Source organism: Ctenocephalides felis, unplaced genomic scaffold, assembly GCF_003426905.1.
Source record: "Ctenocephalides felis isolate EL2017-DRISC unplaced genomic scaffold, ASM342690v1 CF-g0.4_SCAFFOLD_00845, whole genome shotgun sequence".
Taxonomy (NCBI): domain Eukaryota; kingdom Metazoa; phylum Arthropoda; class Insecta; order Siphonaptera; family Pulicidae; genus Ctenocephalides; species Ctenocephalides felis.
The window spans coordinates 15,560,354-15,581,137 of NW_020536999.1; the positions used below are offsets into that span (position 1 = coordinate 15,560,354).

Below are 20,784 nucleotides of genomic sequence, written 5' to 3' on the forward strand. Positions count from 1 at the left end.
TAGATCTCCTGAAGATAGGTAATTTTATAAAATATTTTCAATAGGTTCCACCATTAGAAGAGGAATACTACTTTTATATTATATTTAGACAAAAAAGGCGTAAAAAGACAGACAAGGGCGACACAGGTCTCGTTCTAGGCACAGATCGAGGTCTAAAAATAGATCATTGTCAAAAATAGATCCAGATCTAGGAACAGGTCCAGGTCCAGAAACAGGTCTCGGTCTAGGAATAGATCACGATCACCGAATAATAGGAGGTTCGGATAAAACATTTTTTTTAATTATTATAATTATTTATGAGTTAATATTAATATTATTTAATTGCAAAGGTATAGAAATTCTCGCTGTTCTACATCGTCAACGACTTCAAGGTCTTCAAGTGGAGGAAACTCCAGAAGATCTAAATCTATTGATAGGTCTTTATCCAGGTCCCGTTCCAAAACTCGATCAAGATCACGATCTAGAAATAGAAATTTCAGAAGGCAAAGGAAAAGCAGAGGTAATACTTGTTTGACTCTTTTGACTTGAGCTCACATATATATATATATATATATATATATATATATAAACATAAGTCGGGTTTTCCTTCCTGACGATTTAATTCCAGAAACGCACGAACCGGTTTCGACAATTTTGCATTCGTTGGAAAGTTCTCGGGCTCCGCAAGGTTATAGCTAAGAAATTTAGATGTTAATGGCATCGTGCCTCAATGCAAATTGCTGGAACTTCACGCACTGTAATTAAAAATTCGAGTAATGAAAATAATTATTTTAAATAATTTCAAATAGATTATCAAAAATTCGAGTAATGTCATTAGTGAAAATTATCAGAATTATGCTTGGTTAAGTCAACGAGCAATTCTTGCCGCAAAGAATAATGATGTACACGCACTGTATTTCACCATTGAATCAAAAATTGCTGGCGATTTGGTGACATACCAATGATTCCGACTGGTCTTCCGCTTGATTTCAAACGATTGCAATTTCCAGTTTGCCTTGCGTTCGCAATAACAAGTCGCAAGGCCAATCGCTTAGTGTTTGCGGGATAAATTTCAAATAGATTATTCAGAAAATCATTGTTTTTTACATGGGCAGTTATACATTGCCTGTTCACGAGTTGGAAAGCCATCCGCTTTGTTTGTGTTAACGTCAGACCAAAAACAAAAAATGTGGTTTACCAAAGAGCACCTCAATGAAACGGATCATTTTCGGATTCACTTTCATTTACTTAGAGAAGTTCAACTAAAAAACACTTCATTTTTGTAATCGAAATAAATTCATTACTGTTGTGTAATAAAATCAAATTTTTCCTTTTTAAATATAAAACAAACAAAAAATTTCTTCATCTTTCTCACGAAACCATCTGGTGGCGAAACGGAGTTCGTCGGGTTTGCTGTAGTTTATATATATATATATATATATATATTATATATATATATATATTAATTGTTTAATATGAACAAAACAGCACTCAGATTTGTTTAACACAACTTTATTTTATGATTACAGACGTTTCGAGACCATGGTGTGTCTCATCTTCAGTGTAATTTCAAAAACAGTTACTTATATACTACACATTCTTTAATAATTTATTTAAATTTCATTTAATTTTGGTATACAAAAAACACCAACTATTCCTTGCAATGCTTGACACCGTACTAAAGAAACATATAACACTTACAGAAATATTCTAAACAAATTTGAAGTACTTATATAGATGGAGACAGAGAGGGTATCATTATAATGTAAACAGAAGGAGTGCTATCGCATACAAATCGATAAAAATGAAAAACAAATTAATTTATTGAAAAGAATAAGATAAATGAAAAAATTTATAAATTATTAATGATGTTTATATAAGTGTCATGTAAAATATTTGTGTCGGTTCTTAGATTTATGCTATTGTTAGTCCGAACTATTAACATTGATTCTGCCATGCTCCGTTTAAATAAGTCTTTCTCATGGAATAAAATTTGGGGATTGTCAAAATCAAACTTATGGTTGTTGATATTAGCATGATCCACAAGTGTACTTTTAATTTTTTTTGTATTTTTTTTTTCACATTGTAATTCATGTTGCCTGAGTCTCTTTTCTAAGTTTCTGGCAGGTCTGGCCAATATAAGAGCAATTGCAATCCAAACAATGCATGGCAGAATCAATGTTAATAGTTCGGACTAACAATAGCATAAATCTAAAACCGACACAAATATTTTACATGACACTTATATAAACATCATTAATAATTTATAAATTTTTCATTTATCTTATTCTTTTCAATAAATTAATTTGTTTTTTCATTTTTATCGATTTTGTATGCGATAGCACTCCTTCTGTTTACATTATAATGATACCCTCTCTGTCTCCATCTATATAAGTACTTCAAATTTTGTTTAGAATATTTCTGTAAGTGTTATATGTTTCTTTAGTACGGTGTCAAGCATTGCAAGGAATAGTTGGTGTTTTTGTATACCAAAAATTAAATGAAATTTAAATAAATTATTAAAGAATGTGTAGTATATAAGTAACTGTTTTTGAAATTACACTGAAGATGAGACACACCATGGTCTCGAAACGTCTGTAATCATAAATAAAGTTGTGTTAAACATCTGAGTGCTGTTTTGTTCATATTAAACAATTAATATTCGTTCCACTCATATCATAAATTCTATATATATATATATATATATATATATATACATTTATTTATATAATGGTATAAATTCATTCTTTCAGGTTCTTCGAAAAACAATACGAATAATGAAAGGCGCGTATTTTCGTTGTCACCTGGAGTCTTCTTTGACCAAATATGACCTCAATCTCTTCCTTAAATATGGGACAGAATTATGCATGATATCAATTAATATATATAGGATAATGGGTTAGTATATAAATTATAGATCATATTTATTCTGTACATATTTTATTATTTTTGCATTTAATTACATCTTTATTTAATGTTCCTGGTCAGATTTTAAGATATAATTTTTTTGTAGTATGCGCTATGGTTTCGTGACTTTTACAACGGCTAGTAGTGCCTATGATGCTGTCGAGAGAGCCTCCAGAGACCCTCGATTAGCAGACTACAATGTAGCATTTGGAGGACGACGTCAGTTCTGCGATTCTAGTTACGCGGATTTAGGTAGATCACAGATTTCTTTATTAATTTATAATTGTTCATTATCATATAATTGTTTGTTTCCTAACTTTATTATTATTATTGTTATCAATCTGTATTTGTTCCTCCAATATTTTTGTAAACTTTATTTCTATATTTTATTTAATCTATCAGATGGTGTAGCTGTGCTGAGCTACCAGAACGACGAATTCAGGAAAATGGTACCCGGAGTACGTTGGTATCAAGTAGTCCAATATGCGGAACTGGTGGAAGTATCGGATCTGCTCCATCCGGAAGCGGAGACTCCTTCGAAGCTTTACTCGCGGAAATGAAACAAAACTTGCTAGGACGAAGAAGGATTCCTGTCCTAAAACAGTAAATAAAAATAAGATTTACTAGACATATAATATTGATTTTTTTTTGTCCAGCTAATAGGTTTCTTGATTTTTGTGTTCATACTTATTTAGTAGTTTATAATTATTGTTAGTGCATTTTATACCAGCTCTTGAGGCAGTTACATTAGAATATTAATAGCTACATGGATAAAATGTATTACTTTACAATTATCATTATTATTTGATGTTTAAAGTGTTTTATTTATTTTAATATGTTACGAAAATCAACTTACTATTAGCTGGATAAGAAATATTTATACACATATATATCAGGGCGATCAAAATTTATTTATTTTTATTTTCTTCTCCTAATCTATCTAAGATTATTAGAACATTAATGACAAGCAATGCTTACAGTTTCTAGATTTTGCAAAATAATAAGTTATAAACATTTAATTATTATTGACTAATTATATTACACATAAATATAATATTCTGATAAATTAGATTATAATACCATGACTATCAAAATCATTGTTGTGGTTTAATTTTGGGAACGAGTAATAACCCTGAAATTTTCTTATTGACCATTATCTATGTATAATCTCAGTTGACATTTTAAGCAATGCCTTTCTTTGTTTATTAAGATCCTAGTACTCCTAAAGCAATACCTTTTTCATCTTTTGATCTCACGTAGCTAATTCATATCTCTTTTTGAATATAATACATACTATGTATATTTAAATGAAATTAGCATCAGGGACATATATATGATAACACTGCTGGTATATATAAATTAACTTCTGTGTAAAATGAAAAAATTACACATGTAAATATTTAGAATTATATATTGTGTATATATATATAATTAACAAAAAAGACTTACTTAAATTGACAATATTTTGATGAATGATCAAAATCATTTGCTTATTATATGTTATATAATTATTATTATATAATTTCTACGTATTTAATTTTAATTGAATCAAACTTAATTTTAGTAGACTCAAAAATTTATAAAAAAATGAATAAATATTATTTTTAGTTATATTTTTAAAAAATAGCTCACTAAACGGCTATTTTTATAAATTTCTTTAAAGTTTATTATATGTAAACAATATCTTTATTACTTAGTTGTTAACTAAAGAGGATTTTAAGATCGTTTTGTTGATTTTCTGTTAAGTGATCTATAGATTAGAAATAAAAATATTAAAATACTTAGTGTTATTGAGTATTTATAGGCTTTTATCTTATTTTTTTTTTAATTCAGCAGTAAAAGTTTAAGCTACACATTTTCTTGAGATAGAAACAAATATGTTTTGATAGTTTTTTTTAGTTCTCATTTTAGTAGAATTTTTAGTTATAAATTGTAAATACACTCACAAACATACATATTTTATGTCGAGCAATGCAATTCTAAACATGTTATACAATATCTATTGTAGTCTCAAGTTTATTATCAATTACAACGTTGTTGTAGCTAGTATATTTTTCTATCAAACAATCCCACTGTTTTTCCTTATGGTGCTTTGTAAAGAATGAAACTTTATAGACATATCGATAGTACGAATCATTTATATTGTTGAGTTAAATTTTTGGTTGATTTGATGTTTGAAGCAAAGATGTTTCGTAAGGAATAGATTTTAAAACATGCGTTCAAAATAACAAGTATAAATTTATTTCAATAACTTTGTACCTCAAATGTGTATGAAATTATACAATATATATATATATATATATATATATATATATATATATATCTAAATTAGAAATACAATAATACCTCAAAAATAAACGAAATAACTTATTTTAGGATGTATATTGATATTAATACTGTGATTGAGAAAAATTAGTCTAATAAATCATGTTTATAAAAACAGCAATTTAGTGTTTTGTTCGATTATTGATCATTTTTAGTTTATAAGAATTTCATGGAGTCAATTGAAATCCTGATTTATTTGTAATAACCAATTCCGAAGGAGAATAATTAACAAATTATAACACTTCTAAAATTATTATTTATACAATGCATATTATTTACTCTTAACGCTTTTGAAATTATTATGCATGTTATGATAATATAGAAAAAAATCAGACAAACAATATAGTTTTATATGTATATAAATCGATAACTCAACTACTTTCATTATTAATGTAGTACATGTGAGAAAATGACTAAATAATTGTGCCTTTATTTAATAAATAACATTTTCCATTAACCTCTAGATAATTTTATATAATAGTTTTAGACCATAGTTATTATTTTATTAATGTTCATTTAGTTTGAAAGTTCTAACATAATTTTTCACTTGCTGTAGGAATGAATGTTCGAATATTTCTTTTTACAATTTCTGAGAAAGATTATGTTTTATATTTAAATCAGAGTGTTCTAAATAATTATATAGTTATTAACAATAATATTATTTAATAAAATACTATAATATGCTGCATGGTGTAGAATCATAGATCCTATACTACATTCTTAAACTGTAGTATAAGGTTTATGTGTGCAATCTATATTTTCAAAATTGCCGCCTTACCTAGTTCGAATTAATCTGTATGAAGTTGCCTACATAACCTAAACTGTCAAAATGACAGGTCGACTTGCCGGCATGCAGAGTGTGTGACTGAATTAAAATTTAGTATTTTGATTTGTAAAAAATCAGTATTTTAAGTTTTAATTAAAGTTTATGACATTATTTTCAGATTTTACCTAAATCATTTTTCTTGCATCTGTACATAATAAGTTAATTTATTACAGTTAAAGATTAAAATTACAAAGTGTTGTGGTGAGATGCATATGAACTGCATTAATTGCTCGATAGTTCTGATAGGTAAGTTTTCAAGAACTTTATTTTGCATAGAAAATAAAATGCTCTTCAAAAGTATTGTGATTGCATAGGATGTTCGTCAATGTAAGTCTTGAAAAAAAAATTGTACAAAATGAGTTGGGCATAGCTTCCTTCTTAGCCCGATGATGGAACAAAACTTTCAATTTTGGGAAATTATATAAATAGAGTCCACGATTTCAAAAATGTTCATTGAAATTTATCTACCAATATATTATTTAAATAAATGTTTACGATTACAGAATGTAGTAATTAAAAGAAAGAATAAAACTGTCATTATTGTATCATACAACTATTTATTTATATAAAGTAAATATATTAATCGAATAAAAATCATCTATTAAATCTAATAATTTAATATCGCTCGGTGGTGGAAGGAAGAGTAGCCAGATAGTCCAAAGCCTTTTGGATTGCTGGAGGAATTGGTGGTGGGGTTGGCAAATGGTCTCCTTGGGGTTGGAATCCGTTCTCATCAGCGATGTAAGTCAAATGGATGACTTGGCCATCGGGGGCAGTGTATTGGAATTGACCTTGGGCAACCTTAAGAAAATAATAGCAATGTATAAATAAACACCATCTTGTTCATCAAATGAAAATGTTTCAATTTAACTCACTTGTGCTTCAGTTTCTGGATTGCCAGCATTTTTCAAGAAACCTTCTTCTTCTGCAGAAATTCCATTACCGGTTTCATAACTGGAAAGTAAATTTATAATTTAATTCCCTCTTACCCAACGTTTAAATTATTTCTGAATTGTTTGACTGCAACTAAGTGTGTATGTCTATGTGAGTCAAACCTGATCTTGGTCAAGATCTATTATAATATTTAGTATTTGTTAAAAGTCTCACCTCCACTTATAAGTCCCATCAAAGTTTACTTCTTGCTCTTGTCTCAATATGGGAATTGGTTCTGTACTCGGTCCTTGTTGAGGAGCACCCATAACAAATGCTAAGCAAGCGAATAAAAGAACCTGGAATGAAATAGAATAAATTATTTAAAATATTTTAAATTTCATAGAAAAATGCCATATTGTACAATGCAACCAAGTAATTTAAATTAACTAATCTATAAAATTGTAATTGTAAGAAAACAAGATTTTTGGGGTTGCACATATTATTTAGGGCTCTCATTATTACAGAATGCAATATTGATAAAATTTGAAATAATTGTAAGATTGTTTTAAAGTTTAGATAGCATTTTACAAATAAAACAATTAACTGAATTTCGATAAAATAGAAGGAGACACTTAAGACTTAAGAGTCATTCTTAAAAATAACAGCAATTACATTCAAAATGCAATGTAATATATAATGACGTCAAAATCTGGTATATTAATTATAAGGCACCAACTAACATTTAAAGAACTTGAATCCTTCTAATTATTATATCCATCAAGTTTCTTTGTTAAGCATTAATTATTAGAGTATTAACATATATTCAATAAGCAAGGAAATTAAGTCCATTAAATCGATTAGTCATTAGCTGTATAAGTAATTACAGGTTTTATATCCCTTTGTATTTTAGATGCAGCCAGATAGTGAGGGGTCTGGTGAATATTTTTGATCAATAATTTCTAAAAAATATAATTGATGATTAAATTTCCGTAATGTTTTTTCAAAATATTCAAATCGGATGAACCGTGTTCCCGAAATCGTCGACGAACGTTTGTATCCATACACACACACACACATGCATACATGTATTTTTTCTAAGGTATGTCAAAATGGTCAGAAACCTTTGAAACGTAAAGATAAATTAAAACTATAACTAGTGGGGCGCATGGCATCGTGCCTTAAGGCAAATTGCTGGAACTACCGTACCAAAAATATTTTTTTTAAGATTAACATTTTTAAAAAAAATTCACTCTGAAAAATTAGTTTTTTGAGAAACTATAAATATTTGACAAAAATTTACTGTTTTTTGTAAAAAAGACTTTTTGAAGAAATGTATTTTGAAATATTTTGGAAATTCTGAACTTCTTTCAAAGCAATCGTACGGCTTTAACTGCATAGAGACGAAATATCAAAGCGCGTAAGCGCCGCGCCGCCGTCTAACGGATAAGCATTGGTACGGAACCCATAGGAATGTAAACAAAAATTATACTTATTGTTAAAATATCTATAAGATATCTGTAAATTTGGTGCGCATATGTCTTATGATCATTTTTGACCGTCAGATGGCATTTTTTTACTTTTTTCACTAGATCTCCGAAACTACTAGACCTGCCTTCATGAAAATTGGTCAGTTCTTCATCTTGTTAATACAAGTAAAATGTTTTTTGAATTATTCAAATCGGACACTCCGTCCTCTTAAACGCTGAGTTACCGTTTTTGGCACTTTTTGTCCCATATCTTCGGAACGGCTAGACCTGCCTTCGCCAAAAACTAATGAGCACGTCTCCTTATCAAAACGAATCGAATGTTTTTTGAATTATTCAAATCGCTTCTTTCGTGTTTCCGAAATCGTCGACGAAAATTTGTATCCGCACACACATACACACACACACACACACACATACATCCATTTTTTCTAAGGTATGCCAAAATATTCAGAAACCTCTGAAACGTAAAAATATATAAAAATTTTCTTTTTCGATTTTTTTGCGATTACTATAACTTACCCTACGGGAGGTTAAAAATTTTCATTTTTATTTTTTGCGATTACTATAACTGACCCTACGGGAAGTTAATAAAGTGACCATGACCCATGTGAATTTTTTTCCGATATCGTGGCGATCAACGTGTTAAAATTGCACACAAGTAGAACTTTATCTATCATTTATCATTACCAAGGGCCCTATCATTAAATACGCATCGCATTTATCGATAAACAATTCTTCATCCCATCGGATTAAGAATAAAATATTAGACGTGTTTATCAAGTAAACTGGCTATTTTAATTTCAATAATCAAAGTGTGTGCAATTATTAAAAGAGACAGATTATTATGAAAGACAACCTACACGTGTGCTTTACAGACAGACAAGACAGGTCGAAGGTCGAATTGTTGCCTCTTGCCTCCTGAATGGATGGATGAGGCGGTTACGTAATTCCAATGAGATTCTAACTGACGCAACAAAATAATAAATTTAATGTCAGCAGACGAAAATTACTGCCAAAGGTTGAAAAAAATCATAACTCATTTTGGTAACGAAATTATGTTAGCTATTATTAAAGAGGTTTTGTAATGTTTCGTACAATAGTGTCAAAGAAAATATATTTTAAATTGATATAATTGAAGATTTATTGACAAATAGAATTATTGCTGTGGGTCAGTGGATAAAAGTCTGACAAGGCTTCGAGTTTAAATTCCCATTTTGGACAACCTGATATCAAGCAGCAGTTATGTCCTTGCTAATTTGAAAATAAAAATAAACTAGTTGTAAAAAGTATTCTGCCTTAAGGCAAGTTGCGTAAACTTTCCGATATGTGTACATGACCATCATAATCAATAAGAATTGAGATTCATCTATTTAGATAAAATGTTCAACTATTTGTTTAGAAAATAAAATTTTCGTTTCCAATAACAAAACTAATGGTGTATGGCATCATGCCTTAAGGCAAATTGCTGGAACTTTCCGTATTGAACAATAATATTCTTCAAAAACCTTTAAAATTTTTGAAAATTTTGAAAAAAATGAAATTTTTTGGAATTTTGAAGTTTTTGAAAAATTTGGACTTTTTTGAATATTTTTTTTTCATAATTCAAAATTTTTCTAACTTTCCGTAAGGTAAGTTATAGTAGTCGCAAAAAAATCGAAAATGAAAATTTTGATATATCTTTACGTTTGAGAAGATTCTGAACATTTTGCCATACCTTAGAAAAAATGGATGTATATGTGTGTGTGTGTGTGTGTGTGGGATACAAATTTTCGTTGACGATTTCGGGAACACGGTTCTACCGATTTGAATGATTCAAAAAACATTCAATTCTTATTGGTTAGAAGACGTGCTGATTAGTTTTTCGTGAAGGCAGGTCGAGCCGTTTCGAAGATACGGGGCAAAAAGTGCCAAAAACAGTAATTTAGTTTTTGAGAGAACGGAGTACCCGATTTGTAAAAAAGTAAGAAAAGCGTGAAAAGTAAAAAAAAGGCGGTATTTGGCGGTCAAAAATGATCATTAGAAATATGCACATCAAATTATCTGATATCTTATATAGGTTTTAAACAAGTGGTTTAGTTTTGTTAAATTTTTTTTAGGTTCCGTACGAATATTTTTAATTTTTAAAGTTTACCTATACGGTTCAAACAAATTTCAAAACTTTCATATTTATAAAAATACATAAATTTTAAATTTACAATTGAGTTTAAAAATGTATACATTTCATATGGGGTACTTATAATATTCATAATTGTAAAAATTAAATCTCATTATATTTGATCTATTCCATGTTCTAAAAATGTATATTATTTAAGTGTCAACTGTAATCAGTAGATACATACAAAGTACCACAGAACATACATAGGTTTCGGCATAGATTCTGATTAGAATCGCTCAAGTCCACGGCGAAATTCTAAAGTTTTATGAATGTTTATAATTAAATCGCTAATCGTAGGCCTATAATATTTTAGTATGTTGTTCCAGACTACGAAATGTATCGTTATTCAAAGTTTTATCAAAATTGTCAATACAATTATTTTATCATCGGCTTGGCCGATCTTTACCAAAAGCTAGTCAACACGATTTCCAACCAATATCTTTCCAACAGTTTTCGAATTTTTAAAATCGATACAAGATTACGGACTAAAACGTGGTCGAAAAATTTTACACTTTTCTGCTAATTACAAAAAACAGCTTTGGCTATCGTTGCGTAAAACTGATCAACACAAGTCCTTATCAAGGTAATTTTTTTCAAATTCGTTCAAACGTTTTTAAGGAGACGTTGACGAAAGATAAAAAATTGCTCATATACTCATACATACTTTTTACAAATTTGGTCTCATTCTATTCAGAATGGCTTGAAACGTCGAAAAACTTCTCCTTCGGGAGGTTAAAAATCAAACATTTATCACATACTTATATTGTTTATAAAATCAGAAGTTTCAGTTAAAATTGATATGAATGATATTTTTTTTTTATTCATATTTAAATCACAGTCTGTCTTATAACTAAAAGATATTTAGTAATTAATCTGAGACCTAATAAAGGTATAATGTTTTTAGAGAACCACCCATTGGTACGTTTTCTAATTTATGAAAAAAATATGAATGATATGATTCACTATCTTATTGCAAAATATTGTAATATATAGTAGTAAATTACAGAATGATAGTAATAGTTTATGATAAGACTTTTTATCTTTATGACAGAGCTGAAATATTTATGGCGCATATATTAGAATTAATGAAATCATTCGGTTGTTATTCAAATATTCAGATGACGGAATTCGTTAATTTTATGAATACGAGAAAAACATATTTAACGCGTCCATAATAAAAATAAAATTAATTATTCAAAACAATTTCCACGAAAATTTAATCATCATGATAAACATATACTATTTTTAGTGTTTTGGTCACCTACATATTTTTAACATGTTTCTATATGGTTAAAGGTGATTTCTGATGTGATTGCCTATTTTTCTGCAAAATGCATATTTTTCTGCAAAACAAATTGTCTTCATATTTATTTAGTTAGAAGGCTAAATATCTATAGTTCATTTTCTCATCGGAAAATTCAAGCCTAAAAATTTGTACGCTTGTAATTTCTATGTTTAATATTTTTATGGTTATTATTAATTATTTAAACGTCTAAAATTCATATTTCTTGCACAATGAGTCAGCATCACAATTAGTTCCTTGCTTCAAGCTTATTATGAGCAAACAAAACAATTTATCTATTAAACTTTTTGTAATTTGATTTATAGTTAATTCTTCCTTATTGTTTGGCTTTTTTATTGCAAAGTTATGTATTCATAACATAACCGATCTAGCAACATTATTATTTCTACTACGTCTTCAATAATAAATCTGAGCACGAACAAGTGTAATAATTTAGAAAAAAAAATCTGCATCATTATAATTAATTTGTTATTAATTATGCATAAAATGTATTATGTATCGGGCGAACGAAAACAATTTTTTTCTAGTTTCAATTTTACTAGCAGGTGTGATAATTAATTGCAATGAGTAATTTGGTAAAAAGTTAAATTATTTGGAGGATTTTTTTGTTGTTCCAAAATCATCTTGTTGTTTGTTCACGATCATAACGTTTATTTAGAATTTTTTAATTAAAACAAGTTTTTTTTTAAAGGTTCAAGTATTACTACATTTCTTTTCTTTATGCTTTTTTTGTTCGCTCTACTAACTCAAATGTAAAAAAATGTAATGAATGAAATGAAAATTTAAAGTTATTAGAGAAGAAATTTGAAAAATGTTTTATATCCATATATTTCAAATTGCGAAAATGCTTAAATTCGCATTTCAAATACGAATTATTCAAGTTTGTACATTTGTTGTACAGTTTTTACTAGATTTTAGTAAATTTTATCTGGTTTGTACTGAAGTAAACAAATTATATTGTCCGAAATGAAAATGAAAAGATATTAAATCCATATAAGTACTGGATTCTATTGAATTTTATCTGTTTTTATGAATGTAAAAATTTAATAATATCCTGCATTTCAATTACGATATATTCCAAATTTTGATATCCAAGGGTACATAACAGTTTTTACTAGATTTTAGTAATGTTTATCTGGTTTTTACAAATGTAAAAAAAATATGATGTACAATATGAAAATTCCGAGTAATTTGAAGAAAAATGAAAAAAATATAGTAAAATGTATATGTAGTTTGCAACAAATTAGTTTTGATCATTGTTAATATATTTATTAAATTTAAAAAAAATAAATGTAAATGCATAATTCAAATTTTATTTATAATCATCGATGTCTGTTCAAAAATTATTATCAGTTAATTTTCTAATCAACTGTTTTTTCCTTAAATTTTCGTGTACTGACTTATGTTTTTTTACATTTCTTTATTATATAAAAAACAATATTTTTCAAGGAATTTTGGCAAACAAACACTTTGCCTTAAGGCAAGTTGCATAAACTTCCCTAAATGTGTTATATTGACTTTATCAAACGAAATTAAGATTTAGATATTTAGATAAAATTTGTAACTGCATGATTTTTATGATTTTAATTAATGGTAACATTTTTTATACAACAATAGAAGTTTTGTAGACTTGTTTTTCCGATAATTCCAAAAAATGTCTTAAACAATTTTGACTCATTATTACATCACAAAAGCGATTTTTTCACAATTTTTGACTCCTACATAAAAAATTTCGAATTTTTGTTAATTACGAAGAAACGGCTCAGCATTTTTGAGAAAACGTCGATGAAAGGTCTAATTTTGACAAACGCCAAAAAATCGGGACTAATTTTTGCAAACTTTAACGAATTTTAAAAATTAAATGACTTGTCGTTGGGATGTAATATTTGAGTATGATCTATAAGACCATGAGATTCATCGTCAAAAAAAAATAATGAAAATCGCCGAAAAAAATGTTTTTAAAAGTTAATTACAAGAACTTGTGCCAGGAAATCTTTACCAAAAACTAATCAGGTCGATTCCCAACTAATATATGAAATTTGAATTTTTAAAATCGATTTAGAATTGCAAGCTATAAAGTAAACGATTTTTTTTACTTTTCTGCTATATACGAAGAAACGGCTTGGCCGACCGTCGCACAAAACTGGGAATCGAATCGAGTTTTGAAATCTATCCAGTCGTTTTTGAGAAAACGTCGATCTACGGCAAAAAATCTGTTTACACACACACACACACATACTTTTTCCAAATTTGGTCTCAGAATGGCTTGAAACGTCGAGAAAACATAAAATTAGCAAATCGGATTTTTTTATGAAAACATAAACACTTCCTTCATGAAGTTAATAAATGAGAAATAAAAATGTTGTGTCATTTAAAAATTAAAATTAAAAATAGAAAAGTATTAATTTTTGGAGTGAGTATAAGAACTTACTAGAGATTTCATGGCTAAGGTTTTTTCTCGTCTGGATCTCACCACAAAAATTTGTTTCCACACAAACAATCAGATGCACTTAAAAATAGATACTGTATAAATTAATGATTCAGCCTGTCTTATATTTATACCAGAAAAGTCTCCGGGTACATTTCGTCTAAGATGTACAATTCGCCCTACCATTATTTATTATTATATGTTTTGCATTGGGAAGAATCGTTCAGTGGGAGCGACGAGATGAATCTACGTATTAAATAATTATCTACGAGCCAAAAAAAATGATTGTGTCATAATGAAGGTATTCACAAAATGATAATGTACCATTCGATGTAATTTCATTATATTGGGTTGATTATCGTAACATATCACATTTATTGACCAACTAATTGCTCAATTTCATTAAATGCCATGTGTGTACATTAATTTTTATGTACTATAGTTGTGTACATACTGTCATTTTATAACATATATTACATATGTATAAGTATATATATATATATATATATATATATATATATATATATCTATACTAGCTGACCCGGCAAACGCTGTTTTGCCATCAAAAATATTTTGCCGCTTTGCAGAAGTTCTTATAATATACATACATTATTAATAATGTTATATTTTTATTACACAAATTTCTTTACATTTCGATAATTAATTCCAACGCATCATAGTGTTGTGTTTATTTTAATTTTATTTATGTCAAATAGTGAAATATTTTTTTTAATCAATGAATAAATTAGATTTTAGTCTGAATCAACGCAGTACAATTATCTGAATATATAATACTTTATATAAATATCAGATTTTTTACTTTTGCATTTAATTTAAAAATATTGAATGTCAATTTCATATATCCAATATGCACTAAATTTTTAAATGCCAAAATATTTCCTTTTTGGTCGAAATTTAATATAATATGATATAATTTATATCTATAATTTGATTGCCAATATTGCCTATAACATAACTTGGAATAATTAATTTATTTGTATCTTATTGAAGTCGTTAAATATTCATTTTTTTTTGAACTGTCAGAATTTTGTTTATGATTAATGTTAAATTCAATATATCGCTTTTTTATTGTGATCTATAATGTTTTAATCACTTATCATATAAATTTTCGACTATATATTGATATTCATACTATCCCTGAAACTAACATGGATAAAGTTCTGAGAAATCCGAGCCCAAATCTATAAAATGTTTGATTTTTGGCACTTTTATTAATTTTTGATCAATTTTCGTACTGTAAAATAATGGATGATTATTTCCCAACGTGGGGCGCACGCATGAATTCAGGGGGGCAATTTGAAAATTTTGGTAATTTGAATGTAATGTAGAATAGTATCGGTAAAGCATTTACATAAAAAAATGCTTGGAATTACCTAAGATGTCCCGGTTTGGCCGGGACGGTACTTTCCTGGCGCCGGAGTTATGTTTTTTATCCCGGATTGACCTTACTTTTTAAAAAGATTAGCTTGAATTTGAATTTTCCTCATTACTTTCTAATAAAATTACAACTATCCATCATAATCTGAAAACGATATATGCGATAAATTGCTTATATAAAACTAAACATTATGAAAGAGAATTTTGAAGAGAAGTTGCAAAATGCAATAATTCTCAAGGTTCAAATGGCACTTCACTGATTATTTTAAACTTCAATATTCGAATTTACGAAAATTACCAAAAAATTAGTTAAATCAAGTTTCTGACTGCTTGGCACAGGTGCTTTAAGGTCAGTGACAAGATATGACTTGAAACATACACAAGAAAACTGATATTTACTACTAAAGTTAATTGCGAAGTTTAACCCGAACAGAGTTTGATACAAGGCTTTAAAAGCGAAAAAATCGTAAATTTTTCTCACTGTTTTTTCTGAATCAATACAGACGGTGGTAAATATTACTATTACTACATTTAAGTAAATTTCGTCTAGTTAGTTTTTTGTAGTCCATATGGCGAATATGACTTCTCCCGGATATAACTCCAACCGGCTGTGACTCCGGTCGGATATGACATTGCCCCGATATAACTCCGGCCCGATATGTGTCCGCCCGGATATAACTCCCCGATATAATTTCTTTTAATTACCTTGCACGGTCGATTTTCTTAATTAATAAAGATTTTAAATTTCGTGTATTTTTAGTTACGAGAAAAAATTGTTTTTTTTAAATGTTTGGTAAAAAATAAATCACGTGATGTCTTACTTTACCCCTCCTCCTCCACGTGATTATTTGTCAAACCGCCCTCCCCCTAAAATCATCAATAAATTTCATCAAGTTAGTTTTTTGTAGTCCATGACTCCGCTCGGATATAACTCCAGCCGGATATGATTCCGCCCGGATATGACTCCGTACGAATATGTCTCCGCCCGAATATGTCTCAGCCCATCCGCATATGACTACGGTCGGCTATGACTCCGCTCGGATATGACTCCGGTCGGATATGACTCCGGTCGGATATAACTCATCCGGATATGACTCTGCCCGGATATAACTCCATCCGGATATGACTCCGCTCGGATACGACTCCGGTCGGATATGACTCCGGTTGGATATAATTCCGGTCGGATATGACTCCGGTCGGATATGACACCGGTCGTATACGACTCCGGTCGGATATGACTCCGGTCGGATATGACTCCGGTCGGATATGACTCCGGTCGGATATGACTCCAGCCGGATATGACTTCAGCCGGATATGACTCGGTCGGATATGACTCCGGTCGGATATGACTCCGGTCGGATATGACTCCGCTCGGATATGACTCCGCTCGGATATGACTCCGCTCGGATATGACTTCAGCCGGATATGACTCCGGTCGGATATGACTCCAGCACGGATATGACTCCGATCGGATATGACTCCGGTCGGATATGACTCCAGCCGGATATGACTTCAGCTCGGATATGACTCAGCCGGATATGACTCCGCTCGGATATGACTCCGCTCGGATATGATTTGATTCAAATGAAAAAAAAAAATTGTATGCGTCTTGTATTTGCATGATAGCTACTCATTTTACATGCAGAAATACTTATTTTAAAGCTTATTTTGAGACTATAAACCCCATTTCAGAAACTAGCTTAATATTGTTCCTAGAACACTATAAAACAGTGATTTATTAAATAATATACTGACGGCTTGTAAAATAAATGAATAAATAAATATATACTTTCAGGTTTCATGGTACTTCGAATTAGTTGACAATCAGTTTATGGATAAGATGCATTGACCAAAATAATGTATGGATTAGATCCACTACTTTGACTAGGCAATAAAGTGAACTTAGTTCTGAATACAATAGTGAGCTGTATAATTTACAGTAAGTTAAAATTTTACACATTTTAAATTAAAATCAACAGATTTTTTATTAGCCATAATTTTTTTTATGTGTACCATCATGATTTTGCACGTTAGAATTATTATGTTTTATTATAATATTTTATGTTCATCACATCTTCATTAAGATGAGTTTGTAATTTTATGTTGTAAGCGTGATACAAATCCAGCATTATATAAAACTATTCATATTCGACCCTTATTGGTTAAGGTTAAGCAGGAGAGTCAGTCATGATTGAACCACCAACAAATACAGACCAAAATATCAATATTCAATTATGTAAGTAATAAATTAAAATAAAACCCAGGTATTCTTAAAAGGGGTTTGTTTTTACACATCAAGAAGAGACCAATAATTAATACCTTTCAGTATGTAATATGTAATACAAAATAATGGCTCCGTTGAAAGATTTTGCATTGTATTTTTACATTGATGTTTAAATAGTCTACATTGTTTGCAAAAAACATATCTTCATACAAAAGACAGAAGAGTTAAGCAAATTTAAATTAATCCATTTTATTAAGATTAAAGTAATTTAAAGTAATCAACAAACTGTTGTAAAACCAGTTACAATTTTATACTTTATGTGATAGATATTTTTGAATCTATTCTTATTAAAGATTTATATAAACATAATTATTTAACTTAATAGATTAGCAAAAATGACATATTTATATACACACAAAACACACACATGTATATAAGTAAAATGTGCATTGATTGTAAGTAATATATAATTGTTCTTGATTTTATGATTCATCTCGGATAATATCATCTCATTTATTTAAAACTCTATCTACAAAAGGTTTCAAAAATTTAATATTATTTACAAAGAACTAAGCAACGATCATTTTCTTAACAGTATATCCAGGAACAGCATAGAAAAATAGTAAAATAACTGTGCCAGTGCCAAGACACAAGAACTTTAACTATTTTCCATTTATATTGTGCCAAACTATATATCGTATAGATTTTAAAGGATTCAGTAGCCAAACAAAAGATGCATCTGGTCGGTCTGAAAAAAACATTTGAAATTTAAATATGCTCGAGAACTTTTCTCACTGTTTTATTACTCTTACTTTGGTTTGTCAAGTGGATCTGGTTCATTTCGCCCATGTCCAGCAGGGTTCTTTTCAGCTTCTTCTTTTGTAAGCAAATGAATTCAGCCTCGCTTTTCCAGTCAATTCCATTTGCTCGTTCTCCTTTTTAACATAGAAGGGCCACCAACCTTGATTCGTCTTTGTTTAAAAATATTTACTAAAGGTACAGAATTATCTCCATTGTCCAACATGTCTAAACTGCATAATTTTGATGATTTGGCCCCACGAGGAGGAAATCTATTCAAATCTAATGTTATAGCCCCTGGAATGAAGAGATAAATACTTTGGTTTGGAACAAAACAAGATAGGTATACTGGTCTTACCTAAAAAATCATCTGCAGAGAAGTGGTCAGCATCCCATACTTGTAATCTAGTCTGCTGGAATCTTCACTTCTGTTTCGTCTCCATGAAAACACAGATTCTTTCCGAGTTATTACAATTCGCTCTTCAGCAACAAGATAATCGAATGGATAAATAATCTCCAGTTGAAGTTGCCTTCACCAGTTAAAGAACGATAGTGAATATCTGTACATTGGCAATCTTCTGGTCCTTTAAGCCACCTGGGAAAAAAATAATTTTGCATAGTTTCAAAAATACCAAAACTGCTTCAACATTTTAGATTATTGGTAATTTTCAATTACCTTTAACATATATATCTGACATTTTTTCTCCAGTAAAGAAAGCATCATCTTCTAAAACAACATCATCAGTATTCCATATGATGACTCGAAGTTCAAACGAACGAGGTTTTCTAGGTGAAATATCCACAGAGGTCCTGGCAAGGGCATATCCATTGGAAACATTTCAACCCACATTTTATCTTGCCTTGTTCTATACCAGGTTTGTCTGGATTGTACAAAGCTCTGGTTTCTATATGTTCTGGAACCATCTATTTGGAATAATAAATATAACAAAGGCACTTACTTTATAGCGAATTTCGTCACTACCTGACAACCTATTCTAGGAAATTCTTGCCATCTGTGAAGAACTGCCAATGCCAAATATTCCTCAAATGATTTTCCGTGATGTTGAACAGTATTATGTCTTCAGCGGATAGAGTAAATGTGTGTTTTCCAATACGTACACTGTTAGGGCCGTAAACAGGAAGTTCCATTTGCCTTCTTTGCAGAGACGAGCCAAAATCTGTGTTGGTTTCATCGGATCTCGCCATCTATTATAACCAGTACTGGAAAACAAAATTTATCAACCAGCTTAATCAAATATATTATTAGGTTTATTATTGACCAATATCTACTAGTTCATTTACGATTTGGTTATTAAGACTTTACTCACTCTTCATATTTCTGGGTATACCGCAAGTAGCATGATGTCTACTGTAAAATCTATTTCTAGATCAATTCTTGTTTCTCCAATCATTTCATCCGATCCCACCAAATCCCAGTCTAAGATCTGAACCGTCAACATGGAGTCTTGAGGAAAGTTGCTTCAATTCGAAACATCTTCACAAAAAAAAATTTTAGAAAAATGTCATTTTTATATAATTATTTACTTATTTAACATAAGTTGGATTGCTTACTTTCCAAATACTGGATTCAATTGTTTTGATATGTAATTATCCTTATCGCTTAATCTTTTTGAACCTAATTGAAGAACTATATATGGATCAGCTTTTCCATTCATATCCATAGGATGCAAATCATTAGCTTTGACTATATACACACGGACAAGCACATGGATAGGGTCATTGAAGGTAATCCTTGAAAAAATCCAAACTGTGGGTCACACCCCATTACTGTATGATCGACTACGTCTCGAGGTAAAGGCCATTTGTAAGCTTTTAGAGCACCCTGAAAAAATATTAAAAGTTTTTAATTCAGAATTAAAAGGTGGCTTCAGAATCTTATTAATGACTAATTAGGAGAATCTTAGTGAATAAGTTTACTTTAAATGTGCCAAAACTCTGTTCTCATCTTCTGAATCATCACCAGTTTTCTTGCCACGGTAAGATCAAATGTCAAGAGCCATTCTTTAAATCATTGTACTCGGGCTGATTTTCTAATTCATTCGGATAGATCTAAAAATATA

The 20,784-nt window shown here is 29.5% G+C and overlaps 3 protein-coding genes and 1 pseudogene across 3 annotated transcripts in view; 2 read left to right on the forward strand and 2 right to left on the reverse strand.

Annotated features, from left to right (window-relative positions):
- The window catches only part of LOC113378914, a 5,484-nt gene extending 2,610 nt beyond the window's left edge, over positions 1 to 2,874 (forward strand). Inside the window, exons 2-5 of the mRNA XM_026619507.1 lie at positions 112 to 257; positions 330 to 499; positions 2,733 to 2,763; positions 2,870 to 2,874. Of these exons, the coding sequence (XP_026475292.1) occupies positions 112 to 257; positions 330 to 499; positions 2,733 to 2,763; positions 2,870 to 2,874 (352 nt within the window). The remainder of the gene's footprint in view (positions 1 to 111; positions 258 to 329; positions 500 to 2,732; positions 2,764 to 2,869) is intronic.
- LOC113378930 lies at positions 2,874 to 3,446 on the forward strand. The gene is made up of 3 exons (XM_026619508.1): positions 2,874 to 2,877; positions 2,993 to 3,138; positions 3,289 to 3,446. The coding sequence occupies exons 2-3, from the start codon at positions 2,994 to 2,996 to the stop codon at positions 3,444 to 3,446; spliced, it is 303 nt and encodes a 100-aa protein (XP_026475293.1). The 5' UTR covers positions 2,874 to 2,877; position 2,993.
- A 3,136-nt stretch (positions 3,447 to 6,582) lies between these two features.
- Positions 6,583 to 14,398, reverse strand: LOC113378946 (annotated as a pseudogene).
- Positions 14,399 to 18,818: 4,420 nt separating this feature from the next.
- LOC113378962 (otoferlin-like) lies at positions 18,819 to 20,379 on the reverse strand. The gene is given in 9 exon segments (XM_026619509.1): positions 18,819 to 19,000; positions 19,130 to 19,216; positions 19,219 to 19,299; positions 19,380 to 19,511; positions 19,514 to 19,555; positions 19,558 to 19,627; positions 19,686 to 19,745; positions 20,053 to 20,182; positions 20,276 to 20,379. Coding segments are annotated over 9 exon segments (888 nt in total).
- Positions 20,380 to 20,784: the final 405 nt, after the last annotated feature.